We start from the raw sequence: 16,139 nt of genomic DNA, 5'->3' as shown, positions 1-16,139 counted from the left end.
CAGCAGCGTGATGGGAGATCTTTCAAGTCCTCTTTGTAAAGACTTGAAAATATAGTCCCCTTTGTTCCTAGGTATTGTCAATTATGAAACTTATCTTGACACACGGCATACCAAAGAGACTGCGGCAGAAATTACCAGGTAGATTATCGCTGCGAGGACGTGTAAGAGCATGAGAGCGTGAGTACCTCGTAGGAGGGTGAGAAGAAGGAGTCGCGAGCTGATCGTCTTAAAAGCGGCGCCGTCTCCGTGAGCCAGCCGAGAGCTTGGAGCAGTTCGACCATTACTCAGTACTGGGTATTGCTTGTGCTGCCAAGCGACCGTTTTCTGGACCCCTGTCACCCTCCTTCTCCAAAGAGGAAATCCGCAAGCCGCAATGGAACATGCTGTCCACTCTGATGCTGCCTCGACCTCGCTCTCACCAATTTTAAGAGATCGGCAACTCACGAGAATAATGTCGCTGTCTGCTAGCTAATATGGCAAACTTTACACAAAAGTAATCGTCTATCCGTCTTGTCTTCCAGAGCACCCCTTCTCGGTTTCCCTTCTCCGCAGGCGCTGTGCGCACCGCTCCCTTTCAGCCTCCTCTATACTTCGACCCAATTCCACGCTTTCTGGCAGAAGGAGCTTGCCTGCCTTCCTACTCAGCCTCTTCTGGAGAGACCCAAAAGCGATAGACATGGCCCTCAAATCGCGGTTTCACCGACTGGACGCATTCACAAAGACGGTCGAAGATGCGCGGGTGCGGACGACCTCCGGCGGCATCGTGACGATCGCCTCCATCCTTATTATTTTATACCTGGTGTGGGGGGAATGGAGCGATTACAGGAAGATTTTGGTGATGCCGGAGTTGATTGTGGACAAGGGGCGAGGTAAGAGGAATCTGATCTGGGCGCTGCTTGCAAGAGGAAGATTTAGACAAACGTGGAGATACTTGATACTGATTGTGGTGGATAGGCGAGAAGATGGAAATCCACCTCAACATCTCGTTCCCCCGCATCCCTTGCGAATTGCTCACTCTCGATGTCATGGACGTCTCGGGCGAGCAGCAGACGGGCGTCGTCCACGGGGTCAACAAAGTGCGCCTTTCCTCCGTCGCCGAGGGTTCTAGCATCATCGACACGACCGCCCTGATCCTGCACAGTCAACAGGACAATGCCGCGCACCTGGACCCGGAGTACTGCGGCTCCTGCTACTCCGCCCCTTCGCCACCCAATGCCACGAAACCGGGCTGCTGCAATACCTGTGACGAAGTGCGCGAGGCATATGCCAGCAACAGCTGGGCGTTCGGACGAGGCGAGGGTGTGGAACAGTGCGAGCGGGAAGGGTATGGTGAGAGACTCGACGCCCAACGCAAGGAAGGGTGTCGCATCGAGGGCGTCATTCGCGTGAACAAAGTCGTGGGTAATTTCCACATCGCGCCCGGTCGCAGCTTCTCGAACGGGAACATGCACGTGCACGACTTGAACAATTACTTTGATACACCTGTCGAGGGCGGACACACGTTTACACACGAGATACATTCCCTGAGGTTTGGCCCGCAGTTGAGTGACGACGACGTCGGGGTGACGGCGAAATGGAGTGATCATCACCATTCGAATCCCTTGGACGGCGTGAAGCAGGAGACGGAAGAACCCGGGTTCAATTTCATGTATTTCATCAAGGTGGTGAGCACGAGTTATCTACCTCTGGGTTGGGATGAGGATCGGAGCGTGAAACAGCACTCGTCCCTCGCGGATTTGATCCCGCTGGGCATGCAGGGCAAGGGTGCGGGAAGTCAGGGGTCGATCGAGACACATCAGTACTCTGTCACATCGCACAAGAGGTCTTTGAGTGGTGGCAATGATGCCGCCGAGGGACACAAGGAGAGACTCCACGCGCACGGAGGCATTCCCGGCGTGTTTTTCAGCTACGACATCTCGCCGATGAAGGTGATCAACCGGGAGGCGAGGCCCAAGACCTTTGCCAATTTCTTGACGGGGGTTTGTGCGGTGGTCGGGGGGACGTTGACGGTGGCGGCGGCGATCGATAGGGGGTTGTACGAGGGCAGTACGAGGTTGAAGAAGGTTCATCAGGGGTGAAAGGGGAAGGAAACTTTGGAGAGTGATGGAAATATGATGAGGATTCATTTTGCATCTAGCATGGGCGTTGTACGGTAAAATCACTTGGGAGGCGGACGTGATAGAACGTCTTTCTATAGGTATCCAAGGAGAATGACATTGGCTTTTTGTTTGCTGCCGACCTTCAGACGAAAAGGTGGTCGAGCAGTCAGTCTCGGTGTCCACAAGCTCTGGTGCTGTCTCCGTCCACAATCAATCAGCATAGGTAACCTGGAATTATGCGAACAATTGTCAGCGACCATATCTTCCAACAATCTTGGAGTGAAAAGCAAAGCACGTAGGTAGAAAAACAAAACAAAAGAAGATCTTTTCCGATCCTCTTTTTTTTTTGTTTTCGTTTTTCCCCTTTATTTCAGAAGAACCAATTTCTAAGCACCGACGCCCGGCAAGGACCACAAACATTTGACGATGTTGCGGCATGGGGGTTTTTTTTAAAAAAAAAAAATAACTTGCGGGCATCCTTTTCCGGCTCTTCCTAATGCCCTGAGGGTTCTTTTTGTTCATCATATGGAGGAAGTAATGTGGGGAGGGGGAGGATAAATGAGAGGAAAGAACAGAAGAGAGACAGACGTAGGTACGTACCTTACCTTATAACTGCGCGTGTCGTCGTGTCTGGAGTTGTGGGTGTTGTACCTCCTCGTACATGGGGCATCGGCCAACCGGTTGGTGAGATGCGGGAGAGAGTAAGTACAGTTCACTCAGGTAGTGAGTCGTGGGCCAGCTAGACATCTGGCGTCAAAAGACTCGGCGCCACCAAGGAGCAGTGTAGTGTAGGTTTGTCAAAGCCGTGCCGTAAGAGTTGAATTTATTTTTTTTTGGTGGTGAAAATATAACTTGCCTGTTTAGGAAAGGCTGGTTCTGGGGATGGGCTTAGCCTGTTTCGGGCTTCTGTCAACACATGGTCCGGTGCGTGTTAACCCCCCAAGTTCTTATTTTGAGGGATACCTCGCTGCTCTCTGATTATTATTTGCTCTGATACCTAGGTATGGACCAAGCATGCTAGTATTACAACCTGGGTCAAACCGCGCTGCACCCACCATGTCATCAGGAGGCCCCTGAAGAAAGAATTCTCATCGTGTGTCCCCATAGGTGCCGAGTCTCAAAACCAAGACTGTGGTGCCGAGCAGAGTGAACTCTCTGAGCTCCGGCAAAAGGGAGCTCCGTCTTTCACTTGATTGCGTCAGCAAAGCTTGCAGTATATGAATCATTCTAGGATTCAAGCACTGATTCTCCAGGCGTTTATCCGACTGGGCTTGCCAAAGAAGGAGGGCTGTCTCACAAGGATGGCGAAATGAAGAGAAGCTGACTTGGCAATATGTCGGGCATGATGACCCTCGCCCTCCGTCCACTTGACGGGGTTGGTGGAATTAACAGTGAGAAAGCCCCAAAGTTTGGACCAGCATGGTAATAAGTTATCCCCGTTCCCCATGTGCAATTGCGGGACAAGCCCCGCAAGAGCTTAGCCGAGTCTTATTACTCTGCGCAGTCGCATTCCAAAGATGGAGGTGATTAAGACCAGGGGGGGCAGGACGCAACATGCGCGAGAGATGCCAGCATACGTCGTCATCCCAACTCTTGTCGCTAATGAAGCGGCTATGGTTGCACCAATCCTGTGCATGTCCATACTATTGCACTTTCGACAAGCAACCCCGCCCCAAGGTCAGGCCAATGCCTGGGGATGGCTTGTGAGTTGCCTAGGTCCAACCGAGCTACCAGCCGGCAACGGAGAGAAGATCCCCCATGGACTCAAGAAGCGAGGTACATCTTAGTCTACAGGTGCTAGACCATTTGCATAAGTACCGCCCAAGGATTCGCGTGTCAAAAGAAGAATACCTTGCGAATCCAAGGGGGCCTGAGCTGACAGCAAAGTGACCCGGTCAGGCAGAATATAAAGTCGCTTCATTGATCCTGGGTGTGCTGAGTCGACCAGAATTGCTGTCCACACCGAGAACAACTTCGCCTTGAAGCAGGACACTGTCAAGATGAACGGCCATTTAGATGCGTCCGGCTTGAAGGACAGGTCGATCATTGTCACAGGTACGTCCACGCCGATGTATTTTGATGTTTCAAACCCTGACAGCACCCACTAGGAGGTGCTTCAGGCATAGGTCTTGCAGCCGTCAGACGGTTTGCAGAAGGGGGTGCCTATGTCACCATCGCAGACGTTCAAGATGCTGCCGGGAACAAGGCGGCTGCTGATCTCAATGCCAAGGGCTACCACGTCTCCTTAGTCCACTGTGACACAACCGACTGGGAGTCGAGTGTAGCTGCGTTCAAACATGCCGCTTCCTTCGGCCCAAGCAAATCCCTGGATGTCGCAGTTCTGAACGCCGGCATAGAAGGCGACAGGGGCAGCCTGACAGACCAGGTCCTGGCAGCTCCCGAGCCTTCCTTGGATCCCGAAGTGATCCCAACACGTCCAAGGCGCAAAGCAGCGGCTGTGAACTTCTTGGGGGTATACGACAATTGCTGGTTGGCATTGCACTATATGCGTTTGCCGTCGAAAGTTGAATCATCGAACACACAGCACAAATCAATCATCCTCACTGCTTCTCTGGCAGCTTATGCTGACATGCCCGCCTCTTCAGATTATAATTCTTCAAAGTGTTAGTATACGTCTCTTTTGCATCAGTGCAGCACAAATGTTTGAGATTGAAATATTGCTGAATGAAATGGGGGTCATCGCTGGTTTGCTGGTCCGTGAGAAGACAAGATTCTTCTGATCAGCAAACCCGAATGACGCGCTATACAAACCTGAACCCGTGCCCTATGATCTCATGAGAACTTTGTGACTGACTCCAAGACTTAGTTGCCGTCCGAGGCCTCTTCCGAGGGCTCCGACACACAACTGCTGCGCTTAATGTCCACGTGAACCTGCTCGCACCTTACTGGATCAACACACCCCTCGTTCAATCTGTTTTGCCAGCGTTGGAGGCGAAGGGGGTGAAGCCAGGTCATGGATTGACATGGGCCAGCATCGATCATGTGGTGGACGCCATGGTTAGATCCGCCACTGACCCAAGTGTCGGCGGTAAGGCTTGGGGGATTTGGCCAGAGGGCTACTTTGATATGGGAGAGGACGAGGCGGGGGGCTGGGCAGGAGATCATCTGAGGGAGCAATGGAAGATCCAGAGGTCAAAGGGCGACATGCTGTGAGAGCCAGAGACAGCTCGAATGAACACATGGAATTAGGGGCAGCAGCGTAGCGTATTCCCCAAGAGCTGAAGAAGGCCTCTTAGTGCTCTCCGTCCACATACTGGTTCTCTTTCGCGTCAAAAATGGCCTCCTCTAACCAATGTCCATGATGTCGGACTCTCATCAGCTGGAGTAGCGAGGTGTTTGCGAGAGCTCGATCAGCAGATAAATGATGACTGCATCATGTCGTGATACAGGAGACTTGAGTACGTAGGGGGAAGAACTGTGTTCAAATATCGTGGTCCACTTCGAAGGATCGGTTCTTGTCCGCAGGACGGCGATGACGGCGGGCAAAATCCGGGTAAATCAAGCAACGCGTCTTCTAATGTGGCATTTCCACATGCGACATCTGGTGTCGACACATTTTCTGTACCTCGCAATTTGAGCGCCTTGTATTTTGGGTATAGCCCTTGTTCCGTCTGAATTCTTGAGTTTTGAAATCAGGCGCAAGGTCGACGGCCAGTCGAACAACTTTCGACGGACCGGCTCCGCATTCTCACAGCCCATATGCCTGTCAATGGCGTCCAGCACGAGGAGGATTTGCTAGATTCCGGTAACCCAATTTCGGCGGCTAAGATGGTCTTGTACTGACTGCGAAAAGACGATTATGACCCTATAGAACACCTCGATCAAATCTTTTCACACCCGTCGACCCTCTCGTCTGTCAGCCGGACCTTCGAAATCCTCCAGGCATATCAAGATGACCTCGACGACGAGATTGAGGCTCTCGAAGATGAGCAGATCCAGTCGAATGCAGAATGCCTGCGGCGCATGGAAGCCTCAAAGGCCGAGCTGGCGGAGCTCTTCCAGCGCATCGAGAGTGTCCGGGAGCGCGCACTGCGGACGGAACAAAACATCACCGAGATGACAGCGGACATCAAGCAGCTGGACAACACCAAGAAGAATCTCACGCTCTCCATGACTGCGCTGAAGAGGCTGCAGATGTTGACTACCGCCTACGAACAGCTGCGAGCAATGAGCAAGACGAGACAATACAGAGAATGTGCGCAGCTCCTGCAGGCGGTGATCCAGCTCATGGCCCATTTCAAATCCTACCGTTCGATAGATCAGATTGCGACGTTGAGCAGGAACGTGGCAGATATACAGAGAGAGTTGCTGGAACAGGTGTGCGAGGACTTTGAGATTACCTTCAGCAAGGAAGAGGTGGCTCAGAAACGAGGCTTGCTCCATGAGGCGTGTCTGGTAGTCGACGCCCTCGGCGATGCCGCCCGGTCCAGGTTGACCACCTGGTATTGCAATACGCAGCTTCGGCAGTATCGGCACATCTTTAAGGGGGATCAGGAGGCAGGATCGCTCGACAACATCGATCGCAGGTACGCATGGTTCAAAAAGACGTTGAAGATATACGACGAGGAACACGCCGCCATCTTCCCCTCACACTGGCGAGTCAATGAAATCCTCGCCAACGTCTTTGCCGAAGGGACGCGGGAAGACTACAAGGGCATCCTAGCAAGAACCACCCGCAATGGGCAGACCATTGATGTCCAGCTGTTATTGTCATGTTTGCAGCAAACTCTGGATTTTGAGCACAGCCTGGAAAGGAGATTCAACCAATCCTCGAGAGCGTCGATTGATACAATGGCGTCGGCCAGTGACACTCCAGTTTTTGGCCAGCCGATCTCGGACGCTTTCGAGCCGTATCTGAGTCTATGGGTGGAAGCACAGGATAAGGAACTCGCGGGCCTGATACCGCAATACAGGCAGCGACCGACCAAACCTGCGGACGAGGAGTTCTCCTCGCAACACGTCATTGCTTCGTCGACTGAGTTATTCAACTTCTACCGACACTCCCTCGCGCAATGTGCGAAGCTTTCCACTGGACAGCCTTTGCTGGACCTGTCTAGGGTGTTTGGCCGCTATCTTGATCAATATGCGCAGCAAGTACTCCTGTTCTATATTTCCGAGAAGCCGACAGGGGGCACACCTTCTCGAATACCCACAGTCGAAGACGTGATCTTGGTTCTCAACACGGCGGATTACTGTTTCCAAACCTCGACTTCTCTTGAAGAGAAGATCAAAAGCCGGATAGACGAGGGGCTGAAGGACAAAGTCGACTTGCAGAGCCAAGCAGATGCCTTCATGGGGATAGCGAGCGCGGCAGTCCGAGGCTTGGTCCGTCGTGTGGAAGTTGACTTGGAACCCAGTTGGCGTGAGATGCGAAACACGTCCTGGTCAAAGATTGACATCGGTGAACATCAAAGTCCCTACATCACAGGTCTGGAGAACCGAATCAGAGACCGTTCCAGTGAGATCCTGGGCATGCTTCACAAGCAGCAGTATGCGCGTGCATTCGCCGACAATCTTGTTGAGCTGTTCGCGTCAACTTACATTGCTAATATCGTTCAATGCAAGCCCATTTCGGAAGGCGGAGCTGAGCAGATGTTGCTCGACACTCACGAGATCAAGAACACCCTGAACCAGATACTTCCCGGAACTCCGCCGCCACTTTTCCTCAAACGCGTTGCTGCTGCCTTTGGCAAGATTGAGCCGTTGTTGAAGACTCTGCAAGTGCGACCGTCCCCCCCAGAGGCCCTCGTCCAAGCTTACCTGATCCACATCGCGGACCTGTCGGAAGTCAACTTTCGCAAAATCCTCGAATTGAAAGGGATCCGCGCAAAGTCAGAACAAAACCACTTGGTTGAATTATTTCAAATGCACAAGTTCAGCCCACGGTACAAGGACACATTGGTAGAGAAGTCGCCCTTGCTCACTCCATTGAATATTTCAGCATCCGGCTCGTCCACTGGGACTGCGGCAACCTCAGCTGGTGCCCTCCACAATCTTTCTGCATTGGGAAATTCTGCGGCAGCGTCCCTGAGCACGGCAAACCTTCCCGCAAACATGAAGTTTGATGCTTCTGGACTGGGAAACGCGATAATTGACCGATTCAGTAGCCCTGGTCTTGGAACACCTCGGGACGGAGCCACAAGTCCACCACCCGGTGGTCCTACCACAGGCACGCATGCTGCAGGTGATGGGGGATTTCCCGGCGCAGATGCTGGGGCGAAGCTGAATGAGAATTTGAAAAACATAGGAAAATTCTTCAAGAGGGACCTGGGCGGGTTTGGGGGTATAGGTCGATTTGGAAGTAATAAAACCACGAGCCCCGCCCCTCCTGAAGACCGATCAAACGGCCGATAGATTACCGGGGATACCAGGAAACGAAGCACCGAAATGAATTGAAAAGCTAGTTGACGGGTTTCAATGGGTTCATTAAATACAATCCCTTTGTGAGATCAATACGAATGGGTCAATGTGACAAAGGATAAGGCTGTCGACCCATTGTTTTCACCTCGAGGGCTTTGTGGAAAGGGGGAATAATGGCCAATGGCGACGGCAGCCAACAAAAGGGTCTTGCCAAGCTTGCCAAGCATTTACCACTGACCTTTCCTAATATAGGCTAGCTGTATTGCACGTGAGGCCGCTTGGCTGCCTGACCGATCGAGTGGGTCTCGCCTTTTGCTCGAGTCTGCCTGCAAAAAGTTCCCTTGTTCCTTCACCAGCAACAGCGCCAGCACTTTTATCTACTCGATTGTTCTCTAGATATCTTCTTTGTTATACAATCTTCTTCACTCACTCGCTCTCGCTGTCACTGCTTGATTTCTTGCAACATCAACCATTTGGCTGTGTCACTTGGACATACAAAACATACCCTTGTCAAATAAGCCGCCACATACAAATCTTCAAGCCACATCCCACCAAATACCGCCCCGAACAATATCACAATCACTCGATCAGCCACATGAGCAGACACTGCTTTCAAGTCCGCCGTTGAGGGATCCTGCTTGCCGAGGAGGTTTCGAGTCGTTGCTGAAAGCATCGCTTCACGTGCACAATCAGCTCATTCGTTTGACTCACGGCGCATTTCAACGACCAAAATTCGAAATTTGTCTTCACGACACGGACCATTTACATACGCCATCTGAATCACCTACAGCACCAACCACTTGACAGCCGTTCGCCGGGGCATCTCGGGTCACGGCGTTCACGATGGCATTCGGTCGATCCGGAGATCCGTCACAAGGCAATTCATCTGCAGCCACACGCGACTTGGCGATCAAGGGATGGACAAATTCGAAACTCGCATCCACACCAGACCAGGGAGTTGCCTCACTACTGGTATTTCTCCGCAAGAAATCCGGGGATCGCCAAATATTGTCAAACAAGGTCGTCGGCCGCGCCAACAATGTCCTCATTATTACCGTCTATGAAAACGACAAAGATCGATTTTATCATTTAAACAATTTCCAGTGGGCTGGCAGTACTCTTATCGTCGAAGATTCGAAACCTCCTCCCAACAGTATCAATAGATTCCAGCAAAATCAGGCCCATGATCGGTCTCAAAATCACCTACCCTCAGCTCAACAATCTCAACCACCTAGGTCTACTTTTGGCCAAAATGGCACGACACCCCACGGCCGTCACCAACCACCCAGCGGACCTCGAGGGGGTGGGAATGCTCACTACAACCAACCTCGAAACAATCCCCGCTTTGGTGCGCAAGACAACAACAGAAACGACCCTCTTACAAACGAAGTTGAAAATACCATGATCTCAGTCCTACGCAAACGCTACGATCCTTCCCTGAAACTCCTAAGTCTCAATGCTCTCGGCGCCGACGAAGAACTCCTACAAATTCCTGGCATACTCGGATCAGACCCTGCCAAAGTCTTTGAAGCCATCTTTACTATCTGCAAAACCAAAATTTTCGAAACCCCCAGCAAACGTGACGAGTCCGTCCAGAGCATCACACTGAGCAACAACGGCTTTGAATCCGTCGAACAGATCATGTCTCTGTCAAGAACCTTTCCACGCCTCCGAAATCTCGACCTTGGCCACAATAAATTTGCCAGTATGGATTCGCTGAAGTTTTGGAAGAACCAGTTCCGTGATCTGGAGCATTTGATCTTACAAGGCAACCCTGTCAACGATCTCCCGGAGACATTGTCGACTTTACGTCAGTGGTATCCAAATCTCAAATTGTTCAACAACCTTCCCGTCGCCGACAATCAATCCACGGCGCCAAATGCACAACCGCCTGTACCGGCGCAAGCGGTACCGGTAGCAGCCGGCCGCCTGCCGCATCCCGAAATACCGGCAGACTCTCTATTCGGCGTTCCCCAAGCAGACAAGCCTGCAGAAATCCTTGAACGCGAGAAGATGGGCCTGCAGTTCAGTTTCGAGACGAAACTGCGGCTGGCAGCCGTCGAGGAGTGCCTGGCGGCCAACAACTGGGATTACGCCTTGGCCATGAAAAACTTCATGGACCTCAAAGCGCAAGGCGCAATCCCGGCGGAGAAGTTTATACCGGGTGTTTAGGAAACCCGGTGGGACAATGAAGGCGACATGGTCATGTTGGACCTGGAGGGGTTTTAAAAACAATGTTATTATTATACAGAATGGCACTTTGAGCATGGCGCTCGATTGGATAGCATTTTTAGCATTCCTGTGTTCCTAGGAGCACGCCCCTAGAAGGGCGAATCAAATTGATATTGGATATCTGCATCATTACCTTTTTGTTTGTGAGCATGTGAAAAGACCGTCCGTCGTGCTGACAGGGGTATCAACGCCCTTGCCAATGGAGCCCTATCCCAGATTGGCCGGCGTCCCATCCCGAACTCCAATCGTCTGGAAGAACGTGGTCTGGACTTGCTGCAAAGGAACATATAGCCTTGATATGAAGCGTTGGGCACGATGAATCAAGAGTTTCACATGTGAAAAACGGTCATGGTGGGCAATTCAGTGTCGCTGGCCAGCTCACCATCCAGAGCCACGTCCACCACATCATTTTCCGTCATTGGCAAACGCCCGCCTTAATCCAGGAACCCGAACGCGTACCTGCATCCCTTCCCAACCCGTTCCATCCTGCCTGATTCCCAGCTCCTCAGCTCCTTGATCGCGTTTTTCCCTTCTGACTGTGTTTGACTTGTGCCCTCGACCCTTCATGGAGCACGACGTAAGGCCGTCACCCGTCGTTTCCTGTACACCGCCTTCTCGGCCTGTCCCTCCGGCTGCCCTGCGAGATGCTTTGGAGTTCAAATAAAGAGAATGGATCTGCTTCCGACGATGAAAAAACTGTTGGGGATTCAGATGACGATGCCCCAAAGGCAATTACTCTTGCGCAGCCGCAGCAAGGAAGGACGCTTCTGCCTAGGCCAGCCGCCGCTGTCGTGAGCGGCGTCACTGGCCTGACTTCCTTCTATGTTCGTGGAGCAACAAAAGTCGGGGGTTGGGGACTTTATGCTGGTAGGGAAGCTACACTCAAGACATTGGCAGTCAGTCGCAGTGCACTGGAGTCTATCCTGGTCGCCGCAGGACGGGATGTGTCTACGCGAAGTAACGGCGAGCTGGGACGGGTGGAAGCCGAGAATCTGCTGGAGAGGAGTGTGCGTCTGAGGCATCGGGGTTGAAGGGCATTGGACTAATGGTCTCACAGATCTCCGCGCTGCACTCGACCATCTCAACGACCTCCTTTTTCGCCTCGACGGGCTTTCACCTCACCGAAGCGCTCATGAACTCCATATCTGGTCTATCCATCCAAGGACTGGCTACGCTCAATGCTATCCTCGGCTCCACCGAATCCTCCCGTGCCGTCGCCGCAATTATCACGCTGATTAGAGATGAATTGAACAAGCCCGAGGTTGGTGGAACTGGCGAGGTGGTGACATACTTGGACCTCATCATCGCCACCATCGGATTCGTGATGCTACAGAGGTGGGGGAGGCGCAAGACGGAACTGGACTTTCGCGATGCTGGCGGTGAAGAAACAATTTGGGACGCTGTCATTGATGACAAGGGTTTCCGGGCTGACGTCGTTGGGACAAGGAAAAAAGGCTTGATCAGCATACACGCCAATGCTGGTGGGCCGTCAATGACATTTACTTCTCCAGATGGCGATGATGACTTTGAGGCCTTGGAAGGGGGCACCACGTTTGATGCTCAAGCAGTTGCACAGGCAGCCGAGGATCAGACCAAGCTGACTGAAGAAGAAATTCGTGAGCGGATCATGAGCCAAATACCGTCTGGAGCTCGAGCCGTCATTACCTCGGAGACGATCACTGCCAAAACAATCCGAGTCGACATCTACGATACCGAAACGACTCATATTGACCCTCCGCCAGGAACCGTTATGGTTGCAGAAAGGTTGAACCATGAAAGCTCGACAAACGGCAGCCAAGTCGGACCTCATCAAACTGTCATATTCCGAACGGCCTTGAAGAGATCGAGCAGTAGAGAGAAACCGTCTTCAGCTGAGCAACTGCGATTAACAGGCCATGACGGGCTGACTCAAGATCACCCTGACACAGACGACTTGCTCATGATGAAGACTGCCCCAAAACGAATCTCTATCGTGGATGAACCCATTCAGATAGATAACGGCACCTTCTCCAGTTCGGATCGCGATGAGTCGGCAATCGAATCATCTTCACCACCAACTTCTTTCCCCCCAAAGCTGTTAGGCCCTATTGCAAATCAGAAAAAGAGCCGCCGGCCAGTTCTTAGCTCAACCAAGTCCTCCCCCAATACAAGCGGTGCTAGTCGAATACCCCTTGTCAAAGGTAAAAAGGACAAATCACCTCCAGTCGCCAAGAGTGACAAGGGAAGCGTGATAAAGAAAGCACTGAAAACGCTCAGCCCGAGTCAGTCGTCAGGAGCGGTAAAGGACCTCCCCAAAGCACCACCGCAGCAACGAAAACCATCAACCGCGCTTGCAGTACAGCCGCCCAGGTCTAGGGCGCCTTCGACGAATCGTGAGGAGGCGACGCCGAGGAGAACTTATGCTTCGTTGAGCCATGGGCATACGCCCCTGACAAGTCCGAGTCTGCATCGGGCCGCCGAATCTTCTACAAGCTATTTTGCGTTGCACGACCGGAGAAGAGACTCGATCGTCTCGCAGACGACGGAAACATATTCTATACATTCGCATGAGAGTCGCCCCGGATCTCCCACGTTTACTAGGACTCGTACTCGAGTTGTGAATGGGTTGACTCAGACGAGATCGGAGCTCGGACTGGCACTGGACGAGACCGAAACCAGAGTCGACCCAGCCACAGGCACAGCCCATCATAGACGGTCTAGGTCTTTTGTTCCGAGTCTGTATTCGATGGGAACCAAGGATTCAACGGAAGCCATTCTTTTAGCGCCCAAGACCCCTGTGCCTCGAAAGTCAATATATGAGGACCACAGTATATTGGCTGCTCTCATCACGAATGGAAAGGTGCCAGGTATCTTCCCTGATCGTCATCTTGTCAAGACGGTTCGACGATTCGCAAGATTCGCCTCAGCTTCATATGGCGCGAATTTCCTGCGGATTATGGGCCTCACAACAGCGGAAGATGAGCTTAGCAAGTCGACAGAGCTCATGACCCTCGACGTTCACCACGAGCACAGCTCGTTTTCAACCCACACAGGTCTACCTCCGGACACTATTTTGTTGTCATCCTTCTTTGACCCACAAGGAGTTACTGGCAATACCGACTGGTCCCCTTCGGCCATCTCTCCATTGATTCATTTCATTTCGATCGACGATGATTCCAAAGCCGTGGTTCTGACCTGTCGCGGGACGCTTGGCTTCGAAGACGTTCTGACGGACATGACTTGCGATTACGACGATTTGCTGTGGCAAGGCCAGCGATACAAAGTGCATAAAGGCATTCATGCCTCGGCAAGACGACTGTTAGGTGGTAGTGGAAGCCGCATTATGGCCACCATCAGAGCAACACTGGAACAATATCCCGATTACGGCCTCGTTCTTTGTGGACATTCCCTGGGAGGTGCAGTTGCGGCCATTCTCGCCATCTTGATCGCAGAGCCATCGTTCGACGAATCCAAGACGTCCTTCGTTACAGGCAGCAAGCCTAAACTCCTTACCCATCAACCCACCAGCCAACCGTTTACTGCCTACGTCCCTCCCATCAGTCTTCCCCCCGGGCGTCCAATCCATGTATACGCCTACGGTACACCCGCCTGCATGTCCGAGCTTCTCCGCGTCGCCACCCGTGGCCTCATTACCACCGTTGTCAACCACGCCGATATTGTGCCCTGTCTCTCCCTGGGCATCCTGCACGACTTCCGCACCGTAGCACTGCACCTCAAACACGACACGACGGACGCTCTCGGTGCTCTCAAGACCCGGGTGTGGAGCCGTCTCAAAACCGCCGTAAAGTCGGCATTCTACAACAACCCGAAAGGACCGCCTCCGCCAGAAAACATGGCAGGCGACGGCCTTGGTGAAGACACGTGGGCATGGGCGGCACTGAAAACCCTACGCGCAGCAATGGTGAATGACAAACTGGTCCCGCCTGGTGAGGTGTTCGTGGTGGAAACGACCCGCGTCTTTGACCGACTGGACCCGGACGTGGCCCGCGAGGCTGTCTTTGGACCCGATGACTCCAAGGACGACCGTACGGAAAAGCTTTATCGAGCGCTCGGGAGACCGGCCACGAGGGTGCAGTTCAAATTGGTGCGGGATGTGGAGAGGCGATTTGGGGAATTGAGATTTGGTAGAGATATGTTTGGCGATCACAGTCCCGGCAGCTACGAGGCCAGTCTGGCGGCGTTGGATCGGGGAATTTGTGAAGAGTGAGTTGTATGGCGATTTAATGACTGCTACGATTTCTATTATCAGACTGTTCCAGATTCAGAGATTCCCTTGGAAAAAGCGAGATGGTTCAGATATATATACACCGTGTAATCCTATATATGCTCATATGTTCTGGTTGGACCATTGGTACGCGTTGCTAGACCCTGTCTTTTCCCTCTGTGTGTTTGCCGCCTTGAGTTCCGAACACACATCCCCCGATCCAACGTCGGAGGAAGGAGAGGGGAAGAAAGACATTTTGATTGATTGATTTGTTTGGTTGTTTGTGCTTTTCTTCTCTTGGACTGCACCAGATAGCGCCTTGCATGCATGTATGTATGTATATACGTCCAAGCCCCCTTATCGACCGACCAAAGGACTATTATATAAAGACCAGAGGTTTGCAGGTCTATCTAGCGCTCACAACAAGCAGCCTTGGTTTCTTCTTTTCTCTCCTTTTTTTTCCCAACCTTCCTCATTTCCCAAGAGTGCTCCATGTCCCACGTGTACGTGTGAGATCTTTCAATGGATCACTCACTCACTCACTCTTTCTTTGCCCGGCTGGTAAATCTGTGACAAAATCCCTCTTTTCACTCACACACTTTCCCTTTCACACGAAGACATGAGCACATATACCACGTGCACCCCGTGGGTCCATTGCGGTAAAACATGGATATGGATATCCTCAAGGTATTGGTCCATTTCCGTGCGGCAAGATGCGGTTGGCACGTCCCCAGCAACATGACCTTCATGACCTTGCAAACAGTCCCGGGCAGCTGGCTCTGGGGACATGTGAGCTGCTCAGGCGGTGCTGGTGCCAGTTTCCTGGTGCCGGGATGGTCATGCCGACTCCTTGGGGGGAGGAGGGGGCAGTGAATGCCGACTTGTATAAATAGACCATGAGGGCGTCGAGGAGAGTTCTCTGTTCCTCTGCGTACGGAGACAACGACAATAACAACAACGAGCTTGACTTGCCTCGAAATTCCATTCGATTGAAACAGGGGAGGAAAGAAAGGGGACGACTTACAGCAGTATATTATAGCTATACAGTTATAATCACCTGTGTGTCGCTCGCTGGGGGAGCAGCAACAACAACGACAACACCACCAACAGGAGAGCTTGTGCGATATCAACAAAGCCCAAGCTACATAGAGGTACAACCAGACTTTGTAAGTGGACAGTGGAGATGGAAGGTCGAAATGCCATTCTGACCAGACCAAGGACAT

General features: G+C 52.3%; 5 protein-coding genes across 5 annotated transcripts; all 5 read left to right on the top strand.

The window, feature by feature from the left end:
- Positions 1 to 676: 676 nt before the first annotated feature.
- Positions 677 to 2,078, top strand: Z520_05508 (uncharacterized protein; the record flags this gene model as incomplete). Its single annotated transcript, XM_016776011.1, has 2 exons — positions 677 to 869; positions 955 to 2,078. The coding sequence occupies 2 exons, from the start codon at positions 677 to 679 to the stop codon at positions 2,076 to 2,078; spliced, it is 1,317 nt and encodes a 438-aa protein (XP_016633170.1).
- Positions 2,079 to 4,099: 2,021 nt separating this feature from the next.
- Z520_05507 (uncharacterized protein) lies at positions 4,100 to 5,273 on the top strand (the record flags this gene model as incomplete). Its single annotated transcript, XM_016776010.1, has 3 exons — positions 4,100 to 4,154; positions 4,208 to 4,723; positions 4,927 to 5,273. The coding sequence occupies 3 exons, from the start codon at positions 4,100 to 4,102 to the stop codon at positions 5,271 to 5,273; spliced, it is 918 nt and encodes a 305-aa protein (XP_016633169.1).
- A 546-nt stretch (positions 5,274 to 5,819) lies between these two features.
- Positions 5,820 to 8,474, top strand: Z520_05506 (uncharacterized protein; the record flags this gene model as incomplete). Its single annotated transcript, XM_016776009.1, has 2 exons — positions 5,820 to 5,865; positions 5,914 to 8,474. 2 exons carry the CDS (start codon positions 5,820 to 5,822, stop codon positions 8,472 to 8,474), a joined length of 2,607 nt encoding a protein of 868 aa, XP_016633168.1.
- An 849-nt stretch (positions 8,475 to 9,323) lies between these two features.
- Z520_05505 (uncharacterized protein) lies at positions 9,324 to 10,652 on the top strand (the record flags this gene model as incomplete). The annotated part of the gene is made up of 1 exon (XM_016776008.1): positions 9,324 to 10,652. One exon carries the CDS (start codon positions 9,324 to 9,326, stop codon positions 10,650 to 10,652), a length of 1,329 nt encoding a protein of 442 aa, XP_016633167.1.
- Positions 10,653 to 11,356: 704 nt separating this feature from the next.
- Z520_05504 (uncharacterized protein) lies at positions 11,357 to 14,919 on the top strand (the record flags this gene model as incomplete). Its single annotated transcript, XM_016776007.1, has 2 exons — positions 11,357 to 11,719; positions 11,770 to 14,919. The coding sequence occupies 2 exons, from the start codon at positions 11,357 to 11,359 to the stop codon at positions 14,917 to 14,919; spliced, it is 3,513 nt and encodes a 1,170-aa protein (XP_016633166.1).
- Between the last annotated feature and the right edge of the window lie 1,220 nt (positions 14,920 to 16,139).

This window comes from Fonsecaea multimorphosa, assembly GCF_000836435.1.
Source record: "Fonsecaea multimorphosa CBS 102226 unplaced genomic scaffold supercont1.9, whole genome shotgun sequence".
In the NCBI taxonomy this organism is placed as follows: domain Eukaryota; kingdom Fungi; phylum Ascomycota; class Eurotiomycetes; order Chaetothyriales; family Herpotrichiellaceae; genus Fonsecaea; species Fonsecaea multimorphosa.
Note: the sequence above shows the minus strand (reverse complement) of the source record. Positions and strands in the feature narration are given on the sequence as shown.